We start from the raw sequence: 24380 nt of genomic DNA on the forward strand, positions 1-24380 counted from the left end.
TACTTAAATAGGGGTATATATGTCAGTGTACAATTATTGCTTATTTTTCTGGCACGTGGAAGCCAGCGGTTATCCTGCACGTCACACTCGCCCAACAACTGCCACCATCCTGTCCTCAAATTACGAAACTAAGTCTTCATTTCAGACAACGACAGCCGTCCGATTCTTTACATTTTCTTAACAGAAGTCCATCAGAAGCTTTATTTTGACTCTTGACCGGTGGACTACCTGTATGTACGCCGTAAAACAGAAGCGGTATTTCCGAAATTTTAAGGAAAGCGAGGGGTTCCTCTTCTGCCCCTCTGCACGGTAACCGGCTGCGCTGTCTCGCCCTACGCCCCAAATCTTTTTTTTAATTAATATATAGTTATTAATTTTTAGCTATTATTATTATTATTTTCCCCCACCGCTCTGTGTTTCGGGATCGGCCAGGCTTGTCTTGCCCAACCGACACCGCTGCCGTGACCCGTTTTCCGTTACCGTTGGGGTCTTATCTCTCCAAGCCCAAACCCTAGGACTCTCCGGCGACTCTTGGCCCTGTTTGAGGTCGATTTCTCTCCCAAAACCCTTGGCCGCCATTATCGGCGACCGAATGGACGGCGGTGCCGGCGGCGGAGGGGGAGGAGCGGATGTGGCGGCAGCGGCGGGGGCGAACGCGGGGCTGGGAGGGAACGCGCCGCCACCGTTCCTGAGCAAGACGTATGAGATGGTGGACGACCCGGCGACGGACGCGATCGTGTCGTGGGGACCGGGGAACAACAGCTTCGTGGTGTGGAACACGCCGGAATTCGCGCGGGACCTCCTCCCCAAGTATTTCAAGCACAATAACTTCTCCAGCTTCGTCCGCCAGCTCAACACCTATGTGAGCCCTTTGGCCCTTTCTGATGATTTCCCTTCGAATTCTGTCTGCTTTGTTTGAATCGGTTTAAAATGATGGGTGCTTCCTGATTTCATCTTTGTCTGTGTCGATTGGGGTTTGTTAAGCTCTGATGGAAGATAAGATTGGGATGGAAAAATGTGGTTAAACATATGAAATATTTGCTAAAGTTGTATTTTATTGAAGACAAAGGAATAATGGGTGAAGATGGAATTTTGGGCCAACTAACATTATATTTCTATGCAAAGTACAAAGAAATCATGCATGTTTAATAAAGAAATATCAGTCTTTATTACATTAAGTGAAAAGAAAACCCAATTTTTTTTTTTTTTTTTTTTTTGTAACTACACTTTCTTAATAATTTACTTGATGAAAGACTATAATTCTTGAAAAAATTATGATTATAGGAACTTTCAAATCACGGAGAAGAGTTATGAACTCTTTCATGATATTGGAGCCAATATCAATTGTAGTAACTTTCAAGACTGTATCTCATCTCCATCTACTTCATCGTCTAGCTTCCCAATATCTTGCCCGCCTGCCTTGGTAACTTTTCACCTGCGCAGATGAGGCTTTGAAATTCTTTAAATCAAGGCTGTCGGGAACCAACACTTCCTCTAATCCAAGACCAATTGCTGCTTCCTCCCGAGTTTCAAGAAATCTCGAAGCACTCTTGATTCCTTCCAGCCCTTAGATCACATCCTCTCCAAATAGATTTATCTAAAGATGAGCTTGTATACGTTGTTGCCTTTGCTTCTACTCTAGCACTCCTTTTCATTCATTGAAGTGTGTGACTTAGTTTTCACACCAAGAGAGGCTGGGTTGCCTAATCAAATTTCACTCTTCTCTCACAATTTTTTCCATATTTCCAAGTAATTGAACATGCATAACTTTTAAAATAAGTACACTGTCACACCCTGAATCTAGAATATAACAGATGTCGCATACCTGCATGGTGGACCATATAAACGTCCAAGGCTATAGATCATATCAAGGCAATAATTCTTGAAAATTAATTAAATCAAGATCTTATATAAATAATTGTTACAATCAATTGTTTCAAGGTGACATAAGTCAATATATGCTTAACTATTTATTCAAATCAAATAAAATATTCTAACTAGTCTAAATAGTCTAACTAGTACTGAAAATATCTTTCGAAAATCTAGCGCAGTCTCCCAAGTTTCGAGCAATCATGAATCTGGATTTGAAAAATGAAAAAAAAATAATGAGCTACATTAGCCCAGTAAGCAACATACAACCCCAAAGTGGGGTCTAAGCATGCCAAGTAAATAATTAGTTAAATAACAAGATATTGACTAGGAATAAATTAATTTTTAAATTATGCATATATCTCTTTTCAAGTTTACTATTATTTTTATAAACTGATACTAGAAATCCAACATCAGGCTGTGGCTACATAAGCTAGTGACATGGGTCAGAATGCACAAAGTGCTAAATACTACTATTCGGAATAGTGGTATTTGGACATCGAACCTCCGGTGATTAAAAAAGTGGTATTTGGAGACTAAACTGATTCGGAATAGTGGTATTTGATACTTTGTGCATTTTGACATATGCCACTGGGTTACGTGGCCATAGTCTAATGTTGGGTTTCTAGTATCAGTTTATAAAAATAATAGTAGACTTTAAAGGAGATATGTATTATTCAAAAATTGATTTATTGCTAATCAATATTTTGTTCTTTAACCAATTATTTACTGGCATGATTAGATCCCACTTTGGGGTGTTATGTTGCTTACTGGGCTAGTGTAGCTTATTATTTTTTTCTATTTTTTAATCCAGATTCATGATTGCTCGAAACTTGGGGGAGTGCACTAGATCTTCTGAAATATTCTCAGTTCTAGTTAGACTATTTAGACTAGTTAAAATATTTTATTTGATTTGAATAAATAGTTAAGCATACATTGACTTATGTCATTTTGGAACAATTGATTGTAACAATTATTTGTATAAGATCTTGATTTAATTAATTTTTAAGAATTATTTTTTTGATTTGATCTGTAGCTTTACATGCTTGTATAGTTCGCCATGTAGGTATGTGACGTCTATTATGCTCTGGATTCAGAACATGATAAATTTAATGGTATCAGAGCTTAAGTTTAAGATTACTAGAGATCGTGATTGAAATAGTCATATTAGAGCTTAGCTTTTAGGATCTTTAGGGTTCGTCGGAAAGTTTGAGAGTTGGGTAAAAATTAGATAATGAGACAAATGTCTTTGTTTGTTTTTGTTATTGATGAATTTGTGTTATCTTATCTAAATTTTATTTGTGATGCTTATTTCATTTTCATTGAAATCAGAATGCTAGCTAACTGTGCTCATGGCCAAAGTGTGAATAAGCTATTTTGGGAGTTTTTTAGGTGGAGCAATTTATATTTCAGGTTATGCTTAATTGGATTTTGACTAAAATTAAGTGAAGGAGTATTAGCCATGGAATATTATTGTGCATTGTAATTTATTTGTTTATTAGTTATATAAGTGAATTTGGAAGTTCAACTTGACATGGGGTACTTTAATGTTACTTCTAGCTTGAGGATAATTATTTTGGTGGCTAGTTAAGGTTCATTCATAAAAAGTTGTTTAAAGTTTGGGCTTGAAAATATTTTATGATATTTATTTAAATATTCTTCGAGGTTGCAACCTTTATGTGGATCATGCATGAAACTATTATATAGAAGAAAAATATATTTAGGGATGAGATTCAAGAGTTTTTCCTTGGTTTTACTTGAAATTTAAAATTTTAGATCTTTTCAATTTACAATATTGATTGGAAGTCAACTTATAAATCTTGAGAATGTTGGTGGAGTGCGCAGCAGAAGCATGGTGGTTTGAATAATTTTGGCTGGTTAGAAATAGTGTCTATTTGATTCGGAAAAGTTTTTGATGGTTTTTCTTGTTAAAGAGAATTTTATTGTCAAGGGAAATGATACTGTTTTTGATTTTTGACTGATATGGATATCATTTTGTCATTAGTAGGTTCTCCTATCTGCTGTGCAAAGAAAATTTCTAACATTTCAAGTTTACGATTAGTGCAATGTTGGTTCATGCATTAATTGATCTTAGATCTAGAATGTTTTAGTATGGGCCTTTCTTTGCTTATGCTTTTGAAAGAATTCGAGAATAATTATCAATCTTGAAGTTTAGGATTAGTGGACTGGGTATCCAATCTCTAGTCGAGCGACGGGACATCTTTGCTACTAGGATGGAAGCGAGGTTCATATTGGAGCCGTCGAGTTTCTGGGGCTCCATGATGAGGGCCAAGTATGGGGACCCGATGGACCCGCATGTCTTCCGTGTGGGTAGGTGCAATTCCTTTCTGTGGCGAGAGATATGTGCCCGTGCCCCCTGGTGCTTTCGGAGATCCAATGGAAGATTGGTGATGGTCGAGCGGTGGACGTTTTGGGGGACTGCTGGCTGGCTGACATTCTACTGTGCAGATGGCCCACCTTTTGCGACCCTAGGGGATTGGAGGAGCGCAGAGTCCACGATCTATTGGCCCCTAGGAGGGCGGAATTGGGATGGGGACCTCGTCCGGCGGGTCTTTGGCGAGCAGTCGGGCGAGCGGGTGTTAATGGTGCCAATCATGGGGGCTGAGGCGGGGGATAGGCAGTTGTGGGGCCGGACGGGAAGGACAGAGGTGCGACACGGGACCTTCTCGAGTTGGTGAGGAGGCTTGCAGCTAGACAGATGGAGGTGGAGTAGATCTTGCGGCTGCGTATTCATCTTCAAGTAGCCTTGTTTGTTTGGAAGGTCGCCTGGGGATGTCTGCTTACCAGGCGAGTCTTGGCTTGACAGGGGGTGCGCATCACCTTGGGATGCTGGGCTTGTCAGGAGACAGAAGAGACTATATTCCATGTCCTCTTTGGTTGTCAGAGGGCGGCTTCGTTATGGGAGTGTGCCTCGGCTTGCTCTGGTCTACGGTGGAGTTGGTCGTCAATAGAGGAGTTTTTGACCCTCTTGGCTGAGTCCTTCCGGAGTCCCGGGCTTCTGTCCTTGGGGATTAGGGCAGCCTATTTGGCTTATCACTGCTGGCTAGATTGGAATGCTCGCATCTTCGAGGACAAAGCTGAGCTTCTGAGAATTGTAGTAGACAGGGCCCTACTTCATGTGGCGGAGGTCCTTGATGTCACTGCGTCGTCGTCTCTTAGGGCGGCCAGGAGAATTTGGGGCTCTCATTTCGCTCACGTAGCGCCCAGGTGTGTTATCATCTTTTGGAAGCCCCCACATCCTAGTTTTCTCAAAGTGAACTTCGACAACAGTACCCAAGAGGGTGGTTGGTGCGGCGCCGACTTTGTCATTAGAGATCAGCAGGCAAGACTATTGGCGGCCGAGGGTCGGTTCATCTTCGACTAGTCTGTCGACACAGCATGGAAGGGAGTATTCTATGCGAGATGGGTGTTGGGGGCAGATCACATTATCATTGAGGGGGATTCCGCCACGGTGATCTAAGGGATCCAGGAGACCGGGGGCGCTAATAGGGGAATGCGATTGCTTCACGATATTCGCCGTCTGTTAGGCGAATGCATCTCCCATCGGATCTCTCATGTTTACAGAGAGGACAATAGTGCGGCAGATTAGGTGGCCTCTATGCGGCTCATCATTCAGGCGACTTCATCTGGGTGGACCAGGTTTTTGTCCCGTCTTTCTTGTAGTCTATTTTACTTTCTGACTTTTTGGGCAATACTTACATTCGTTATATGTGAGTTGCCGATGTACCGAAAAAAAAGATTATTTTACGCTCAAATAGTAGTTTATGATCTTGTGATAGATCAATTAAATTAACATTAATTGATGTTTTGAAAAAAAATTGATCTAGAATCATTAAGAAATTTTGGAGAATGTTGATCAAAGTTGCCCAGCTAATGTGTGGTCCATTAAGTCATTTAAAAATTGGTCAAAAATATTGATTGAGATTTGACATGTGTTATGATAGAAGACTTGACTTTTCAATAGCTAAGACTTTTATTGAAGAAAAGGTGAAAACTGTTGATCCTTAGACTAATCATGATGTGGCTATGTTATTCTCTCCGATTGTTGGCTATGCTAAGAAAAAAAAAATTTGAGCATATCATCACTAGGGTTAGTTGATTAATGATTAAATATGGTCTAATTTGTTAGGTATCCGAATAAATCATGTACGATTCGTTCCCACCTTATTTATAAATTGAAGTTAAATTTTAAGCTTTGTGACATATGAAATCATGGTATCAATACCTTGCCTTATTAGACTTGCTCTTGTGATTTGATATCAATCATTTTTGAGATAGACCATTGTTGTCTAAAGTTCATCACTACATATTCTTTTGTGAATCACCTTCACAACCATCAATGATTGGACTCTAATTAGGGTTGGCCTTATGTGTGGTATGCTAAGGCCCTGCTTGGGTGTTTGCATTAGGAAAACACCCGTTCCATGATAAGTTATCTTCTGGCTACCTTGAGTGTATGAGTTTTTGGGCTGAGCATCTTTAACTTTGGAAAGTCAAAATTTTTCAAATTTTGAGGATCAACTTTTTTTAAAGAAGAGGAGAATGTGAGAACTGGCCCATAAGAGCCCATCCCGGATTGAAGCTGGCAACACCCATCGACTGCAATTTGAAAATTCAAAAAAGAAAAAGAAAGATCAGAACAAAGGAACCGCGTTTTCCTGCCTGATCCACCATCCATTCAAAGGATAAGGCCGTGGAGTCCTGGCCGGTGACGACTTCGCAGGCCGTTCGAATGGCCGCCGGCCGTTGGGTCGTGCACAACCGCCACCATGATCGAGGGCGGGTGCAATGACTGCCAAGTTTATTTCCATCCAAACATGTATAAATCCCCCATCATCCCTTGTGACGGACCACCATCGAGCTTGCTCTTCTTCTTCCCTCCTTCCGGCGGCCAACGTACCACCACAACTGAGCTTTGCCACCCCCAAATTTTCTTCCCTTTCTCTAGATTTTGGTTACTCTATTTTTTTCCTGTTTTGAGATCCATTTTGCCCATCGAAAGCCTCCACCGCCACGAGATCCACCACCACTGTGGTTTGCTGGTGAGTCCCCTGCCTTGACTTGCTTTTTCTTGGTTGAGGGAGCTACCACCTTGGACAGCTAGGGGCGCTGTCCTTCCCTTCTTCCTCTTCCGTTCCCTCCACGTTCATGGTCGAACCACCACGGCCATCTCGCTGCTGGCTGCGCCACCTTGCAGTGAGCTGCTGGCCGGGCCACCGCCAGGCCATTGACCACCCCAGGCCTCTCCTCTCCTCTTTCTTTCCCTCTCTTCCTTCTCGTCTTCTTCTAGCTCTTATTTTCTTCCTATTTTAGTTTATTAATTCCTATATATATATAAATCTCCTGATGTGATACTCTCTAGGTCAAGCCCATATTAACTAGATTTAGACCTTTTCCCTAATGGTCGACCTGGACTACTCGGCGTGGCCCGTGATCAGAATTAGACTAAGACTTAGACTGAGATCCTCTCTCTTCTCCCTCTTTCTCTCTCCAACCAGATCCAAAGATCTTTGTTCAAAGCCTTGACTCTCTTTGCTCGGATCCAAGTTGACCCCTGGGTAGAGGTCCTGAATTACCTCGATACTCAGGCGACGTACCGACCTAGTACCTTAGCCTTCTCAAATATTCTCTAGAATTTGGTTACCCTTGACCTTTATTGAGCCACATAAATCATAGCTCATCTTGATCAGTTCAATTCACCTTGCTCGGACCGACCCCAGCGGTGGGCACTACCACCTGATCGATCTTGCTTTTCTTTCATCCAGATTTGGGTGTAAGGCCGTATTTTCAATAGTATTTTAATTTTTGACTTCGCTTGGCTTTTATGATATTAATAAAAATTTAATGATATTAAAGCAGGTGAACCTAACTCGTCTAATTGGAGTGGAATTTTGAAGTGATAAGATGTAAGTAACCTAATGCTTCAATGTGTATTTTTCAAATTATGGTAAAATGACAATTACTTTATTGAATATGATTGTTATATCTGTTTTATACTTGGTCAAACGGATCAGGCATATTATTTTAAATATGTTGTGTTATGTTATAAAATTTGAAAAATATGAATGAATAAATTATGAAATTTATTTCATATATATGTATTCTCAGCATGGCTATAATGTAGCCCCACCAATGGGGACTATTCGTTAGCCCTGTCGACTTCAAATCTGAGAAACTAGTTTCGACAAGAACCATCGGTGATTAGAATAGTGGTACTTGGACACTAAACTGCCGATGGTTAAGAATAATGATATTTGGCACTTTGTGGATTCTGACCCATGCCACTGGGTTACATGGCCATAGCCTGATGTTGGGTTTCTAGTATCAGTTATGAAAATAATAGTAAACTTCAAAAGAGATACATGTATGATTCAAAACTTGATTTATTCTTAGTCAATATCATGTTCTTTAACTATTTATTTATTTGGCATGATGAGATTCCACTTTGGGGTGTTATGTTGTTATATTGCTTACTGGGTTAGTATAGCTCATTATTCTTTCTTTCTCTATTTTTCATATCTAGATGCATTATTGCTTGGGACTTGGAAGAGTGCGCTAGATCTTCTGTAGATATTATTGGTGATTAGAGTTCTAGTTAGACTATTTAGACTAATTAGAATATTTTATTTGATTTGAATAAATGGTTAGCATATGTTGACTTATGTCACTTTGGAACAACTGATTGTAAGAATTATTTAAATTAATTTTCAAGAATCGTTCTTGCTTTGATATGATCTGTTGCCTTGCATACTTGTATGGTCCGCCATACAGATATGAGGCGTCTGTTACGCTCTGGGTTCGAGGCGTGACAAATGTGAGAAGCGGCCCACAAGGTCTCATCTCGGATTGAAGTCGGCAACACCCATGAATAGAGGAACCACGCACCCCTGCTCGATCTGTCAGCTGTTGAGAGAAAAAGGCCACGGACTCGTGGCCGATCACGACTCTGCGGGCGATTCGAACAACCACCGGCCGTTGGGTGATGCACAATTGCCGCCATGATCACGGGCAGGTGCAACGACTGCGAAGTATAAAAATAGTGGTATTTGGACACTGAACCGGTTCCTTTAATATCATTAATTTTAATTAATATCTTAAAAGCAAGCAAAGTCAAAAATTAAAATTACTATTGGGGATATGACTTTATACCCAAATCCGGATGAAAGAAAAGCAAGGTCGATCGGGTGGTAGTGTCCGGCTGCTGGGGTAGGTACGAGCAGGGTGAACTGAACTGATCAAGATGAGCTATGATTTAAGTAGCTTAATAAAGGACAAGGATAACCAAATTCTAGGAGATACCTGGCAAGGCTTATGACGTTCGAGTACCGGGGCGGTTTAGGGCCTTCACCCAGGGGTCAACTTGGATCTGAGCAAAGAGAGTCATGGCTTTGAACTAATATCCCTGGGTCTAGCTAAAGAGAAAGAGGGAGAAGAGAGAGAATCTCAATCTAAGTCTTGGTTTAATTCTGATCATGGGCCCAGTCCGAGTGGTTTGGGTCAACCGTTAGGAGAAAGGTTTAGATTTAGTCAGAATGTAGGCTTGATCTAGAGAGATAAGATCACATCAAGAGATTTATATATATATATATGTATAAATTAATAAATAAATGAATAAACTAAAATGGGAAGAAAATGAAAGCTAGAAGAAGACGAGAAGGAAGAGAGGGAAGAAAGAGGAGAGGCTAGGGGTGGCCGTTGGCCTGGCGGTGGCCCAGCCAACGGCTCGGGCGAGGTGGCGTGGCCGGCGGCGAGATGGTCGTGGTGATTCGGCCATGAATGGGGAGGGAAAGGAAGAGGAAGAAGGAAAGGGCACCTCCCCTAGCTGCCCAAGGTGGCAGCTCCCTCGGCCAAGGAAGAAGCAAGTCAAGGCAGGGGACTCATCGGCAGACGGCAGGGGCGGTGGATCTCGTGGCGGTGGCGGCTTCTGACAGGCAAAGTGGATCTCAAAATAGGGGAAAAATAGAGTAACCAAAATCCAAAGAAAAGGAAGGGAATTCGGGGGTGACGAAGCTTAGTTGTGGTGGTACGTCGGCCGCCGGAGGGAGGGAAGAAGAAGCGGGAGCTCGGTGGTGGTCCGTCGCAGGGGATGAGGGGGGGTTTATGCATGTTTGATTGGGGATAAACTTGGCGGTCATGCACCCGCCCACGATCATGGTAGCGGTTGTGCACGACCTAATGGCTGGCGGCCATTCGAACGGCCCGCGGAGTCGTCACTGGCCATGACTCCGTGGCCTTATCCTCTCAATGGCTGGCGGATCGGGTAGGGAAACACGGTTCCTCTGTTCTGATCCAAAACATTTTTGAATTTTCGAATTGAAGTCAGCGGGTGCTGCCGACTTCATTCTGGGATGGGCCTTTATGGGCCGGTTCTCACATACACGATATAAATCATGGATAAAATGTTTGAAGCAGTAGACTGAATGATTCTAATAATAGAGGAATGACGTACAGAGTGGTATGCAAGGGATATGTGGATGATTAACTCCTGCAGATTTTTGCAATGATGTAACTCATGCAACTTATGTCCCCTTTATACCTTCCATCTAGATCATGCCACATCCTATTCACAAAATTGCCTCAAAGCTTTCTGTGAAGCTATGAAGCAAGTGGTTCTATCACTATGGTACCAAAATAAAAGTTTTTGTTAATGCTTTCTAATTACATCAGTTTGGCACCAAAATCAATTGTTTATAGTTCTTCAATTAGATGAGTCCTAAATCCTGCATAATATCCTATTCCAGCTACTTTAAAAGAGCTAGCAGACTGGTCTCATGAAAAGTGAATGTTTGTGTATGTGTGTTTTTTTTTAAGATCAATTTTAGTAGGGGGATCAAAAGGATGAAAACTTTCATAAGTGGCTGAACATGAAGCTTAATAATTTAAAAGCTGATAACTATAAACAGATGCTCACACAGATGTAAAATACTGCATGTTCGTCCGATTCCTGTTTACCTAAAAATATGCTAAACAGATCGTTGTTAAAACCGACAAACAAAGTTTAAATTAATTTTACTCTTACCTTTCCTACTCGAAGAATAGTGTTTGTAAGAGGTCGATCCACAGAGAGGCGATTGGAGTTGCATAAAAATTAGAACATTCATTCGGATTCAAAATCGATTTTTGAATAACAAAAGAAAAACATTATATCGGGGATGATGATAGATTCTCTAGTCTACCAGAGAATCTTCTTTATTTAAAAATAATAAAAAGACAAGTACTTAGAAATCAAAGAGCATTTATAAATTCATGAAATGTTTAACTATTCAAAGGAAAATTTTGGCATAAATTAAAATGGATGAAAACAAGTGCTAAGAAGATCAAAAGCCTAGAACATAAATTGCATAAAAGAAAATTTAATGTATTGCATCAAAGAAGAATAAAAGATTGCATTAAAAAAAACAGAAATTAACTTGAACCTAAAACAAGGATTGCATGAAAAAGAAATGATAGATTTGATAAAAAGAAAATTCATTACAAATAAAAGTGGAGATTGGAAACCTAATGTTTCTTCTCTTTTACAAATAACATAAAAAAAATAAAACAAAAAGCTTCTCCCTCCCGCTAGAACATAAAATATTATTTTTTTTAATTCTTTTCTTCCCCCCAAGAACAGAGCAATGCTCTGTTTTCCTTCTCAACCGAGCTCACCTCCTCCTCCTTGGACCCGCTGGCCACCACCCAAACCGAGCTCACCTCCTCCTCTTCGTTCTCCCCTTCTTATAGTGCCACAGCAAGCGTGGATGGCTGAATCATGGGCGGAAGGAGAGGGCGGACGGGCTCTTGGCTGGAACGGTGGCTTGATCACAGCACGCTTGATGGGCGCGGGATCGCTGGAATCGGGGAAGGTCGTCCGGGATGCGGAAGGATGAATGCGAGACACACGTGGATGGCCAGAGGAGGCTGGGATGGGCTGGATCTCTGCATGCATCACGGGATCTTGGACATGGAAGGAGGGAGGAGCTGCAGACGGGCGCCGATCCGGAAGGAGGACGGCGTGATTGCTGGGGTGCCGGATGAAGAAGATCCCGGCTTGCTGATTTGGGAAGGAAGAAGACGCTGCGGGATGAGCTGGAAACGTTGGTTGGAGACGCGTGGATCACTGGAGGGGCGGACGTCGGTTGCTGGCTAGCGGGCTGAGGCGGAGGCTGCCGTGGGATCGTCCGGCTTGGATCACGGGAGAGGGGCTGGAGCTTACTTGGAAAGCGCCGCGGGACCACTGCTAGCATCACGGGAGGGAAGAGCTGGCTCGAGAGCTCTCGATGTGGAGGAGGCCGGACGGGATGAGTGGCTGTGAGCCGCTGGGAGCAGCGTTGAAGACGCGGAATGGAAGAGACGCACGTGGGATGAGGCGGAGGAGCTGCAGATCTGGAAAGAGTTGGAGGTGTCGTGGACAGCGGATGGTGGCGTGATCACGCCTTGCTGGAACGTTGAATGGGTCATGTGCCAGTTTCTGCAATGGACTTAGATTTTGGAAGGTCTGGGACTTTCTTTGCCCTCCTGAGATGAGAGCTGGGAGATGCCAAGTTCCGTCCAATTAGTCATATAGATAAAAAAATAGTGTGATATGAAATTTGGCTTGTAGACGGACGGACTGAGTTCGTCACGGGTCATCTGTTCTGACTGGAGGTTAAGTGCAAGTCTTTCAAGTCATGGGTCACCCAGCACCTCATAGTTATGATATGGCCAAATTAGATTTGCCCAAAATTCCTTCCCAAAAACACGAAGAAAATGGACTTGATTCGGACCCGAACCTGACTCGGACCCGACCCGATATTCAACCGGATCGGATCTGGGGAGGGATCCTTTTGAAGTCAAATTTGTACTCAATGTGCATTTTATCTCTAATTTATGATAATCTGTGTCAACCCCAAATATAATATTAATCCAGTGAATTTATCATTATCGGTTAGCAATAACACTAATTTTAGTGACATGTAGGTTGCACTTTTGTGCTCTCATCACACCCCCCAACTAGCTTATTGCTAGTCTCTAGCAATTAACAAGCAAACGATAAAATGAGGGCACAAAAAGATGTAGTCTAACTTATGACTTTTTCTCCTTTTTTTTTTTGAATTGAAGCTAAATACACAAACTAAGATATGCACCCATTTTCGTAGGGAGTAACGATTGCACTTAGCACGTGCAACAAGCCTTTAAACCCCTAGGTTACCCTAGTGGACGAGTGCTGTCTCGTGAGGGTTTGCAGTGAAGTTACCCACAAACTTCATTAGTCAGGAATTTCTAATGTTTAACTCAAAATTTGAACAAGTATCATTGTATGAACTTAGAATTGCAAGGACAATAAAGACTTATTGCTATCATATTTAAGCCGACTCTAACTCAAGTTCCATTACTCCCCATCTATCTGCTAACAAGTCAAGAATGTAGTGAGGTGCAAGATAATATCATATAAATGAGTGGCTTTCACTTACTTCCAACATGATCACTCCAATTTTCAAGATTTTCTAGAGTTAAATGGTAATGAACACCCCAATTTTTTTTTATTGTTATATTTTTTTTTATCAGACTGAATGCTAAGAAGAATGACTTGTGCAATATCTAGCCTTATTAAGCTTTCTAGCTGACCCATGTAGCGAGTGTTAGGCCAATGACTCCTGATCCAGATGGCTCAGGGCACTAGGTGTAGAGACACCCTAACGGGCTTAATAACTCAAGTTAACTAGGCTTCAAGGCCAAATTAGTCACTCAAAGTTTAATCTCAATCATTCTCATCTTTTTACGCGAACACTCGCTGCTTGCCAGGCAAGAGGCCCGGTTACTCAGTGAGAAGACTTAAAATAAACTTATTATTTTATTTTATCTTTTTTTTTTGATTAGGGGGTTCATTACACATATAACTTTAAATTATCCCGAATATTAAAGTATTCATATTAGTTGCAAGTATACATACCCCACTATTTATGTGCTTACGTGTAGGTGCTAAATCATCTTGTATTATATTAGCAGAAGATAGGTGGGACGAAAACTCAAGCTAGAATTGCTATCATATTCCTTAACTCAAAGCTATTGTCAAAGCAATTCCTAGTTTGTACAGCCAAAAAGATTAGAGTTTGAGTTAAAAATTTGAACTCCTTTTTTTTATTTTAATTTTAATTTTTTTTTTTGGCATCAAAAATATTCTCACCCCCGTACCTAAATCTAACATTGTCCTCAATGTTAAAGAAGATTTAAAGCAGTAATAGGATAGAGGAGAAGTTACCTGATATGGGTAGGTAAATTAACAATTGGGGTAAAAAAAATCCCAAACCTGCATGTTAGTAATTTTTTTTTTATAATATTTACATGTTGGGTTGCCTTCCAAGAGCGCTAAGTTTTATGTCTTCAGCCGGACAAAATGTGAATCCTCTTTTTTTTCAACCATTATCTAAGAATGGTTTTGGAAGAGTCCGATGAAGAACAGTTGGCTGATGACGATCTATGCTCATAAGGGGAATAGAACTAAGGGGCGCATGCTTGACCCCTTTCTCGGAATGGACAAGGTAAGCTTCTAAAGGGTCCTTATTATAAGTTTGTAAGAAAGTCTCCTGAACCAGACTTTCAATCATGTCAACTTCATTGATTTTTTTGTCGTCTGGTGGTTGTTTACTTATGTTGAAGACATTAAGCTCGACTTTCATGTTGCCAAAAGATAATTTTAGCATCCCATTCGACAGTTGATCACAGCATTTGCTGTGGCTAAGAAAGGCCTACCTAAAATTATAGGTGTATGACTGTCTGGATGTATTGCAGGTTCAGTCTCAAGGATAACGAAGTCCACAGGATAGTAAAACTCGTTTACTTTCACTATTTCATCCTCTACAATCCCCTTGGGGTACTTCACTGTCCTATCTGCTAAGGACAGGGTAATATTTGTAGGCTTTAATTCTCCCAAACCTAACTTTTGGTACACATAGTAGGGAAGTAGGTTCACACTGGCTCCTAAATCTAATAGAGCTCTCTGGATGATCGTCTCTCCTATTTTTATTTCAATGGTTGGGCAACCAGGGTCTTTGAATTTCGGTGCAATCTGTTGTTGAATGAGAGATGAGGCTTGTGCAGCCATAACAGCTTGTCTAGGAATACTGGTTTTTCTTTTGACCGCGGTGAGGTCTTTCAAGAATTTTGTATAGGAGGGAATTTGTCTTATGGCATCGAGAAAAGGTATATTTATTTGAACAGTTTTAAAAACTTCCATTATTTCATCAAAGTTAGATTGTTTCTTGGAGTCCTGAAGTCTACTGGGAAAGAAACCTTAGGTTTGTATGTTTCTATGGGTTCTTCCTTTTTGTCTGATTTATCCTGTTCTTGACCCCTCTTCTGAATAGGGTTCTTATCGGATTCATTTTTATTTTCTTTTTCATGTTCAGGAAGTTGGACTTTATTGTCCACTTGCTTGCCAGACCTTAAAGTGGTAATCGTCTGGACTTCATAGGTCGGATTTCCATTAGAATCGATTTGATACTGACCTCTCTGACCTTGATTTTGTTGTCTACTAGGGTTAGGCACTGGTTGACTAGGTAGTTCACCTTTCTTTCTATCCCCTAGAGAGTTTGCTATTTGGCTTAGACTAACCTCAAGTTTTGCAATCGCTTGCGCATGGAATTGGTTAGTTTGGGCTTGGGCTGTGTTGGTCTGTTGTTGTTGCTTAATAAAATCTTATTGTTGCTTCATCATATTAACCATCATGGTTTCTAATGGTGAAGGTTGCTGCGGGATAGGGGCATTATAAGGAGGTACAGATGGAACCAAAAGTTGGTTCATTTGTGATGGACCTATCCTGGGGAAGTTGTTCTGAAAATCTGGTAGACCACCTTGATGCTGAATAGGTTCGTTCTGCTTGTATGAGAAATTTGGGTGGAACCTATTATCAGGATGGTAGAATGGACTGAATGAATTGGGAGTGGGCTTCTTGAAGGCACTATACGAATTTAGAGCATTTGCTTGCTCGGCCTTTATGGTGGGCAGATTAGGACAGCACTCCACTAGATGTTCCGGACTGTTACACAAGACACATAAACTATGTGACTCGTGATCCACTTTCATGATGGGATTTGACTCTTTGTATGAACTCGAACTAGTGAAAACAGTGAAAGCATCAAACTTTTTACTTAAGTTGTTCATTCTCAGTCACCAGATTGGACATGACATTTTTGAGTTCTGGATCTGTTTTCATTTCATAATTATCTGGTTTTCTAGATCCGAACTCATCTCTATTTACTTCCTCACCATAGCTACTCCAATTTTGGGCATTTTCGGCTAAGTCAACAAGAAATTCATAGGCTTGATCTGGGGTTTGGTTCATGAACCTACCTTTGTGCATGGACTCGATCATGTTTCTATGTGCCGGAGGTAGTCCTTTATAAAAGAAGTGGACCAGATCAGCCTTATCAAGCCCATGGTGTGGGCATTTGACCAACAAGTCATGGAATCATTCCCAAGTTTGGAAGAATTCCTCTTCAGATTTCCCTCTAAAAGTTCTTATGGCATCCTTAATTTTTTCTGTTTTAATCATGGGATAAAATTTTGCCATGAACTTCCTAGATAGTTGTTCCCATGTTGTGATGGAATTTGGGGCCAGAGAATATAGCCAGGCCGCGGCTCGATCCTCTAAGGTCATTGGGAACAATCTCAATTTTACACTTTCTTCATCTAAATTTTGATTTTTGAAAGTTTGACAAATTGTCATGAATTTATTTAGATGAATGTAGGGTTGTTCACTTTCAAACCCATGGAATTTGGGTAGCATATTTATTGTCGCAGCCCGAATTTCAAATTGGGCTGCATTATTTATTGGCAACACTATACATGTAGGTGGACTAGCGGATGCAGGAGTGAATAATTCATTCAGGGTTCTAATGTGTTCACCCATTGTAGAGATTGACAGTTGATTTACAGTTCGCAAGTTGTGATAAAAAGTTCTGTCAATCTCAGGATCAAATGGGGTTAACTTATCCCTTAATGACCTTCTACCATGCATACATTATCAACACTTCATTATATTTGACTCCTATAATGAACGAAATCCTAAAAGAAGAGAAGGGCTAGACACAGATGACCACAACAATTTGACCCTATTAGTCTTAGAATTAAGTGAGGTTTAGTAGCTTCTTAAATCTAGTTGCACAGAGATTTATCAGGTTAAAAAGTTTCTGAAATTCTCTCCTAGATTAGACAGCTCCTAATCTTCCTTTCAGATTAAGCTTGAGCTTACCAGTTAAGCGATTCAGTAACCAGTGACCAGGAAAGTCCCGAGGTGTGTGGTGGTGCCAGAAGGGTACACCGATACCACAATACCCGTAACAGTTCTCACTGTTGTAAAACTTTCCTAGACATCACCAATTACTAAATCCTCACTGGAGTGGCTTTCAGCCGCTTCTTTCCAAGAGCCTAATTGAGCTCGAAAACCCTAAGGCCAACGTCTAATTTGATTTTAATTTAATTTGGCTTAGGATATGTATGCAAGGTGGTGATTTTTGGGCTAAGGACAGGTAATGACTTTCCGACCTTATCTTTTTAATGGATTTTGCCCTTAAATTATTTTATGCAAATGCTTAATACTAAATGTAGCAAATAATCAATAATTTTTTTAAAGTTTATGCAATGTCATTAGGTTGTACTGATTAAATGAGCAAGCAATTTTTTACTAATTTACTATTTTTTTATTTATTTTTTTTAAATTTTTTTTTAAATTTTTTTTTAAATTTTTATATAGCAATAACTTGAATGTAAACTAAATACAATCCTTATGCGTCAGTCAATCTCCGAATGCCCGTTGAATAAGCTCTGGAGATTACTCCGTGAGGAGTCCCAATAGAGGTATGATAACCTCGGAGGATTGCACCCTATCAATTACTAGCAAAAATAATTTTTTTTTTTGATTTAATTTTTTTCTTTTTAAATTTCAAATTTCAAATCTCAGAATTCAAATTTTGAATTTAAATTTTTTGAATTTTTGAATTTTGAATTTTTTTTTTATTTTTTTTTGAATATTAAATTTCGAATTTCAAATTTCAGAATTTAATAACTACGAAATTATTAACTAGAAATTATCAAAATAAGGAAAATTAATAAAAATAAAAATAAAAACTTACTACCGGAGTGCGTTTACTCCGGACATCCAAAATTCGATTTGATCTTCGTGATCGTTCTTGCTTCTCGATTTGCCTCCCCGGCAACGGCGCCAAAATTTTGTTCGTCCGATTCTTGTTTACCTAAAAATATGCTAAACAGATCGTTGTTAGAACCGACAAACAAAGTTTAAATTAATTTTTCTCTTACCTTTCCTACTCGAAGAATAGTGGTTGTAAGAGGTCGATCCACAGGGAGGCGATTGGAGTTGCATAAAAATTAGAACATTCACTTGGATTCAAAATCGATTTTTGAATAATAAAAGAAAAACATTATATCGGGGATGATGATAGATTCTCTAGTCTATCAGAGAATCTTCTTTATTTAAAAATAATAAAAAGACAAGTACTTAGAAATCAAAGAGCATTTATAAATTCATGAAATGTTTAACTATTCAAAGAAAAATTTTGGCATAAATTAAAATGGATGAAAACAAGTGCTAAGAAGATCAAAAGCCTAGAACATAAATTGCATAAAAGAAAATTTAATGTATTGCATCAAAGAAGAATTAAAAGATTGCATTAAAAAAAATAGAAATTAAGTTGAACCTAGAACAAGGATTGCATGAAAAAGAAATGATAGATTTGATAAAAAGAAAATTTATTGCAAATAAAAGTGGAGATTGGAAATCTAATGTTTCTTCTCTTTTACAAATAACATAAAAAAAATAAAACAAAAAGCTTCTCCCTCCTGCTAGAACATAAAATATTATTTTTTTATTCTTTTCTTCCCCCCAAGAACAGAGCAATGCTCTGTTTTTCTTCTCAACCGAGCTCACCTCCTCCTCCTCCGACCCGCCGGCCACCACCCAAACCGAGCTCACCTCCTCCTCTTCGTTCTCCCCTTCTTATAGTGCCACAGCAAGCGTGGATGGCTGAATCATGGGCGGAAGGAGAGGGCGGACAGGCTCTTGGCTGGAACAGTGGCTTGATCACAGCACGCTTGATGGGCGCGGGATCGCTGGAATCGGGGAAGAAGGTCGTCCGGGATGCGGAAGGATGAATGCGAGACACACGTGGATGGCCAGAGGAGGCTGGGACGGGCTGGATCTCTGCATGCATCATGGGATCTTGGACACGGAAGGAGGGAGGAGCTGCAGACGGGCGCCGATTCGGAAGGAGGACGGCGTGATTGCTGGGGTGCCGGATGAAGAAGATCCCGGTTTGCTGATTTGGGAAGGAAGAAGACGCTGCGGGATGAGCTGGAAACGTTGGTTGGAGACGCGTGGATCACTGGAGAGGCGGACGTCGGTTGCTGGCTAGCGGGCTGAGGCGGAGGCTGCCGTGGGATCGTCCGGCTTGGATCACGGGAGAGGGGCTGGAGCTCACTTGGAAAGCGCCGCGAGACCACTGCTAGCATCACGGGAGGAAAGAGCTGGCTCGGGAGCTCTCGATATGGAGGAGGCCGGACAGGATGAGTGGCTGTGAGCCGCTGGGAGTAGCGTTGAAGACGCGGAATGGAAGAGACGCACGTGGGATGAGGCGGAGGAGCTGCAGATCTGGAAAGAGTTGGAGGTGTCGTGGACGGCGGATGGTGGCGTGATCACGCCTTGCTGGAACGTTGAATTGGTCATGTGCCAGTTTCTGCAATGGACTTAGATTTTGGAAGAAGGTCTGGGACTTTCTTTGCCCTCCTGAGATGAGAGCTGGGAGATGCCAAGTTCCGTCCAATTAGTCATATAGATAAAAAAAATAGTGTGATATGAAATTTGGCTTGTAGACGGACGGACTGAGTTCGTCACGGGTCATCTATTCTGACTGGAGGTTAAGTGCAAGTCTTTCAAGTCATGGGTCACCCAGCACCTCATAGTTATGATATGGCCAAATTAGATTTGCCCAAAATTCCTTCCCAAAAACACAAAGAAAATGGACTTGATTCGGACCCGAACCTGACTCGGACCCGACCCGATCTTCAACCGGATCGGATCTGGGAAGGGATCCTTTTGAAGTCAAATTTGTACTCAATGTGCATTTTATCTCTAATTTATGATAATCTGTATCAACCCCAAATATAATATTAATCCAGTGAATTTATCATTATCGGTTAGCAATAACACTAATTTTAGTGACATGTAGGTTGCACTTTTGTGCTCTCATCACAGCATAAATCTGGCACTTTCATCTCAAACATGTTATTTTGTTGAGGCCTTGAAGATTTGCATGATGACATCAACCTTATCTGTTACCAAACTTTTCTATTCTTTTCCGTCAGTAGAGGTTCCTACATTAGATAATATTTCTCTCAATATCATTTTGGATCTCTGATAAAGAATTGCCACAGTTAAGGACAGCCATGAAGACAACTTGCACAATGATTTATCAGGGACATGCATCTTGTGAACCATTCTTAAGTTGCATGCTGATAAGTACCTTACCTTGTATGAATGTCCTCATGTGATTTTTTTTTTTCTTTTCAGTCTAAGGAGATAATTGATTATGCTGCATGCTCCATTAACACAGTAGCATTCGTTGCTGCATGTGAAAGATTGCACGCTGGAATTGCTTCTCTAACTTTTTACATGGACATGATAGTAGAGTTGCCATTTCAACAAGATTAATGAAGGATACACTGTCACACCTTTTGAATGTGGAGTATCTTTATAGACTAGGAGATGATTTCTTTGGTCATGTTAACTTTCTCTGTCTTAGGGTTAAATTATGGAATTTTATAGAGTCAGAAAATAATTGCAAACAATAAAAGTGCCTAGTGGTTGAGAACCAGCTTCTTGTTTGCAATTCAAGGTCGAATTAAGAAGAGAACATTCCCTTTTTTTCCCTTGTTTACCAAATTGTGCTAGAAATAAGGCCCAAATAGTATTTCTAGAGTGTGAACTTTTTGGAATTTTATTTCTTGTTCATATTATTTTAGTTATCTTTCTGCCTAGCTTGAAGTTTCCATAAAATTTTCCTGTTTAAGTACTCATTTAAGAGTAATGGTTCAGATGTGAAGTAGGATAATATTCTTGTAACCCTTATAAAACTACATTGCCTTATTTCTCATAGATTTCAGATATTCCAAATATTAAATTAGGCTGTGAAATGGAGAATTTTTTTGTTAAATTTATAATGCTGTTGCTTATTTTGTTTTAATTTGTGTTTCCCACTTCATCTCCCTATAATCTTATTGCTCTTTTACCCTTCACATGCTCATGATGTGATTTTCAATTGTACATGATAAGGACTGCATCGGTTAGATGTGATGCTTCTTGAATTTGTGTCCCCCCCCTCCTTCCAAGGGGAACAAAGAAAAAACAAAAACACAGGGGGTGGTGGGAGATCTTGACAAAAACTACCACCTTCAAACCCTTCTCTCAAAGAACATGGACTGATACTCTAGATTCCATGCTTTGAATAAGGTGGTTGGACCGTAAAGTAGCAAAATTCTTTGAAAATATTTAAACACTTATTTTGTGATAAATCATCATTTATCAGCTTCTCCTTTCTAATTCATGTTCTAGAACTAAATATTCAGTTTATCTATTGATCAAATGATTTGTAATTGATTTATTAAATTTATTCATGTTCTGTCAGGGTTAATTTGTAGAAATGGGCCCTGACTGTTGTCTATGTTGTGTAATGCAACAATTCTTGGCAGAAAAAGCAGAAGATATGCCGGCATGGATTATTTACAAGAGGCTATGGTGCTACAATGCTTGTATTATATGAGCTTTTTCTATTGTTGATCTTTTCTTTTTATTTATTTATTTGGGGTTTGGGTTGATGGAGGAGTATTATATTGTCAGGAATCACTTTGTCTGGATTTTTCAAACTCTAATACCCCTCTCTCCAGATTCTTTGATCTTTGAGTGGTGAGATTTATATTTTTATTTTGAGAAATATTTTCCCTTCTTCAGACCTGAAAATTTATAAGTGGACAAATCAGGTTTCTAGTAAAGAATTGGTAGAATTAAATAAAAAGTAGTTAATTGCAGCCTAATAACCAAGTCATGTAGGACTTAACTTGCTAAGCCAATCTTCTGCAGTTACAAACATGGCTAAAATTCATAGTATTTTTTTTTCATAACCCAGAATTTTCTTATAATAGTTTAGATAAATTCTATGATGATAAGACATTTTAAAATACACTTCTGATGAGCATTATCCCATAAATCCCATTTATTTTGGATCAACTTGTTGAATTTTTTGCCATTTCTGCCTATCAAAGGAATGCTCAAGCAGGAGAAAACACTGGAGCAGCTGTGATGCTTCCTTTTCTTCTTGTATTTCTTCCAAACTGTGGTGAACTGTTGATACTTATCCATAAGATTGATAGTGCACACAGTTGATAAAACAACCTTGTAGTGTTACATTGTTTTTTTGATTAAGCTGATTGTTTCATTGGCATTATAATATCGCATAAACATTGATATTTTTCTTCTTTATCTTCCTTATGTCTTCTGCATTCTGTCAGGGTTTTAGGAAGGTCAATCCGGATCGATGGGAATTTGCAAATGAGGGATTTCTAAGAGGCCAAAAACATTTGCTGAAGACTATCAACAGAAGAAAACCTGCCCAGACACCCAGCCAAGCACAGCAGCCTCAAGCGCAGAGTGCTAATCTTGCAGCATGTGTTGAGGTGGGGAAGTTTGGGTTGGAGGAAGAAATTGAGAGGCTCAAGAGGGACAAGAATGTACTCATGCAGGAACTGGTGAAGCTGAGACAGCAGCAGCAGGGCACAGATCGTCAGTTGCAGACCGTAGGCCGGCGTCTTCAGGGAATGGAACAACGACAGCAGCAAATGATGTCATTCTTGGCAAAAGCCATGCAGAGTCCTGGATTCTTGGCACAGCTGGTGCAGCAGAATGACAGTAATTGGCATATAGCTGGAATGAACAAAAAACGACGACTACCCATGCAGGGTAACAAGCAGGATGGTGAGAGCACATCACCTGATTGTCAAATAGTCAAATATCAACCTCTAATGAATGAAGCAGCAAAAGCAATGCTAATGCAGATTCTAAATTTTGACACATCTCCCAGGCTGGAAACTTTGGGCAACTCAGAGAATTTTCTTATTGAGAACATTGCTTTATCACCGCAGGCATTTGACGGCAGTTCTTCAAATCGGAACTCGGGAGTCAGCCTATCTGAGGTCCCTACTACTTCAGGGACTCCATTTCTGCCACTGAGCTCTGGATTTTCAGCAATTTGCTCATCATCTGTGCCATCTGAGATCCAATCATCTGTCAGTGTAGCTGACATGGTTACAACAGCTGAGCTTGCCAATATGAGTGTTGTGTCTAGAGTTCCAGATGCTATTGCTCCACAACAGCCTGACACAAGTATCCCTGACTTTTCTCAGATGGAAGGAGTGGTTCCAAATGGCAATGCTGTTGGAATTTCAAGTGAAAACTATGTGCAGCGTGAGGCAGAGAACGTGAACCCCATTTCGGCAATGGATGAGCAGGTTTCCATTGAGACAGAAAAGTTTTCTTCCGATACTGATGTTGATATCTTCACTGATGAGGAACAGAAACTTCCTAGCATAAATGATTCTTTCTGGGAACAATTTCTCATGGCTAGCCCACTCTCAGGTGATTTAGAAGATGTTGATTCAGGCATACATGAACCCAAGGAGATGCAGCCAGAACAACAAAATGGGTGGGACGATGCTCGTATGGACCATCTCACAGAGCAGATGGGACTTCTCGCATCACAGAGGAAATGATAATATCATGCCTATATAAACTTTGGTATTGGAGACTGAATAGACAATTATAAATATCCTCTGGTCCTGATCTTCTCGGTGTACTCTTGATGATTTGTAGTTACAGAGCCACCTGCTCATGGAGTTGGCCGCGTTCTCACTCGGTCTCCCCTTATATCTTCCAAGCCAACTGAGTCAAACACGCTCTTGAGGTGCCCATTTTGGGTTTGTACAAATCTCATTGTCGTTTTGACCTCTTGCTATATAGGCAGAAAGGTTTTGTTTGAGATGTTAACAAAAATATATAATGTTGCGTCCATCTTCATCAATATGCTCTTCTTTTAGTGCCCTGATAGCATTCTTATGGTTTGAATAGCACCTGTTAAATTGACATATCCATTGACAAAATTTGCGGATAACTGGATGTTATTCTGTTGCAATTGGTTCTAGTTTTACTGGCAGCCATTGCTTTAAGCGGACAGTCAATTATCTTTAACTCTCAGGATCAAGGAAAAAGCCAATCAAGCTAGGAATATGAGTATCAAGTTCTGCCTGTGTATTGAACCTGAAATGCAGCTTCTGACTGCAGTTGACCTAACCAATTCCCCCATGATTAGTATGCTCTGTGTGGGCATCTTACAATGAGAGGAATATAAAAGCAGATTTTGGACATCATTAGTGGGTTTACCGCATTCTTCATCTATAAATAATTTTGT

At 40.3% G+C, this 24380-nt stretch overlaps 1 protein-coding gene across 1 annotated transcript; it reads left to right on the plus strand.

Annotated features, from left to right (window-relative positions):
• The first annotated feature begins 412 nt into the window (after positions 1 to 412).
• Positions 413 to 24022, plus strand: LOC103697696 (heat stress transcription factor A-1-like). The gene is made up of 2 exons (XM_008779608.4): positions 413 to 862; positions 22429 to 24022. Exons 1-2 carry the CDS (start codon positions 593 to 595, stop codon positions 23683 to 23685), a joined length of 1527 nt encoding a protein of 508 aa, XP_008777830.1. The 5' UTR covers positions 413 to 592; the 3' UTR covers positions 23686 to 24022.
• The last annotated feature ends 358 nt before the right edge of the window (positions 24023 to 24380 follow it).

Source organism: Phoenix dactylifera, unplaced genomic scaffold, assembly GCF_009389715.1.
Source record: "Phoenix dactylifera cultivar Barhee BC4 unplaced genomic scaffold, palm_55x_up_171113_PBpolish2nd_filt_p 000141F, whole genome shotgun sequence".
NCBI lineage: Eukaryota > Viridiplantae > Streptophyta > Magnoliopsida > Arecales > Arecaceae > Phoenix > Phoenix dactylifera.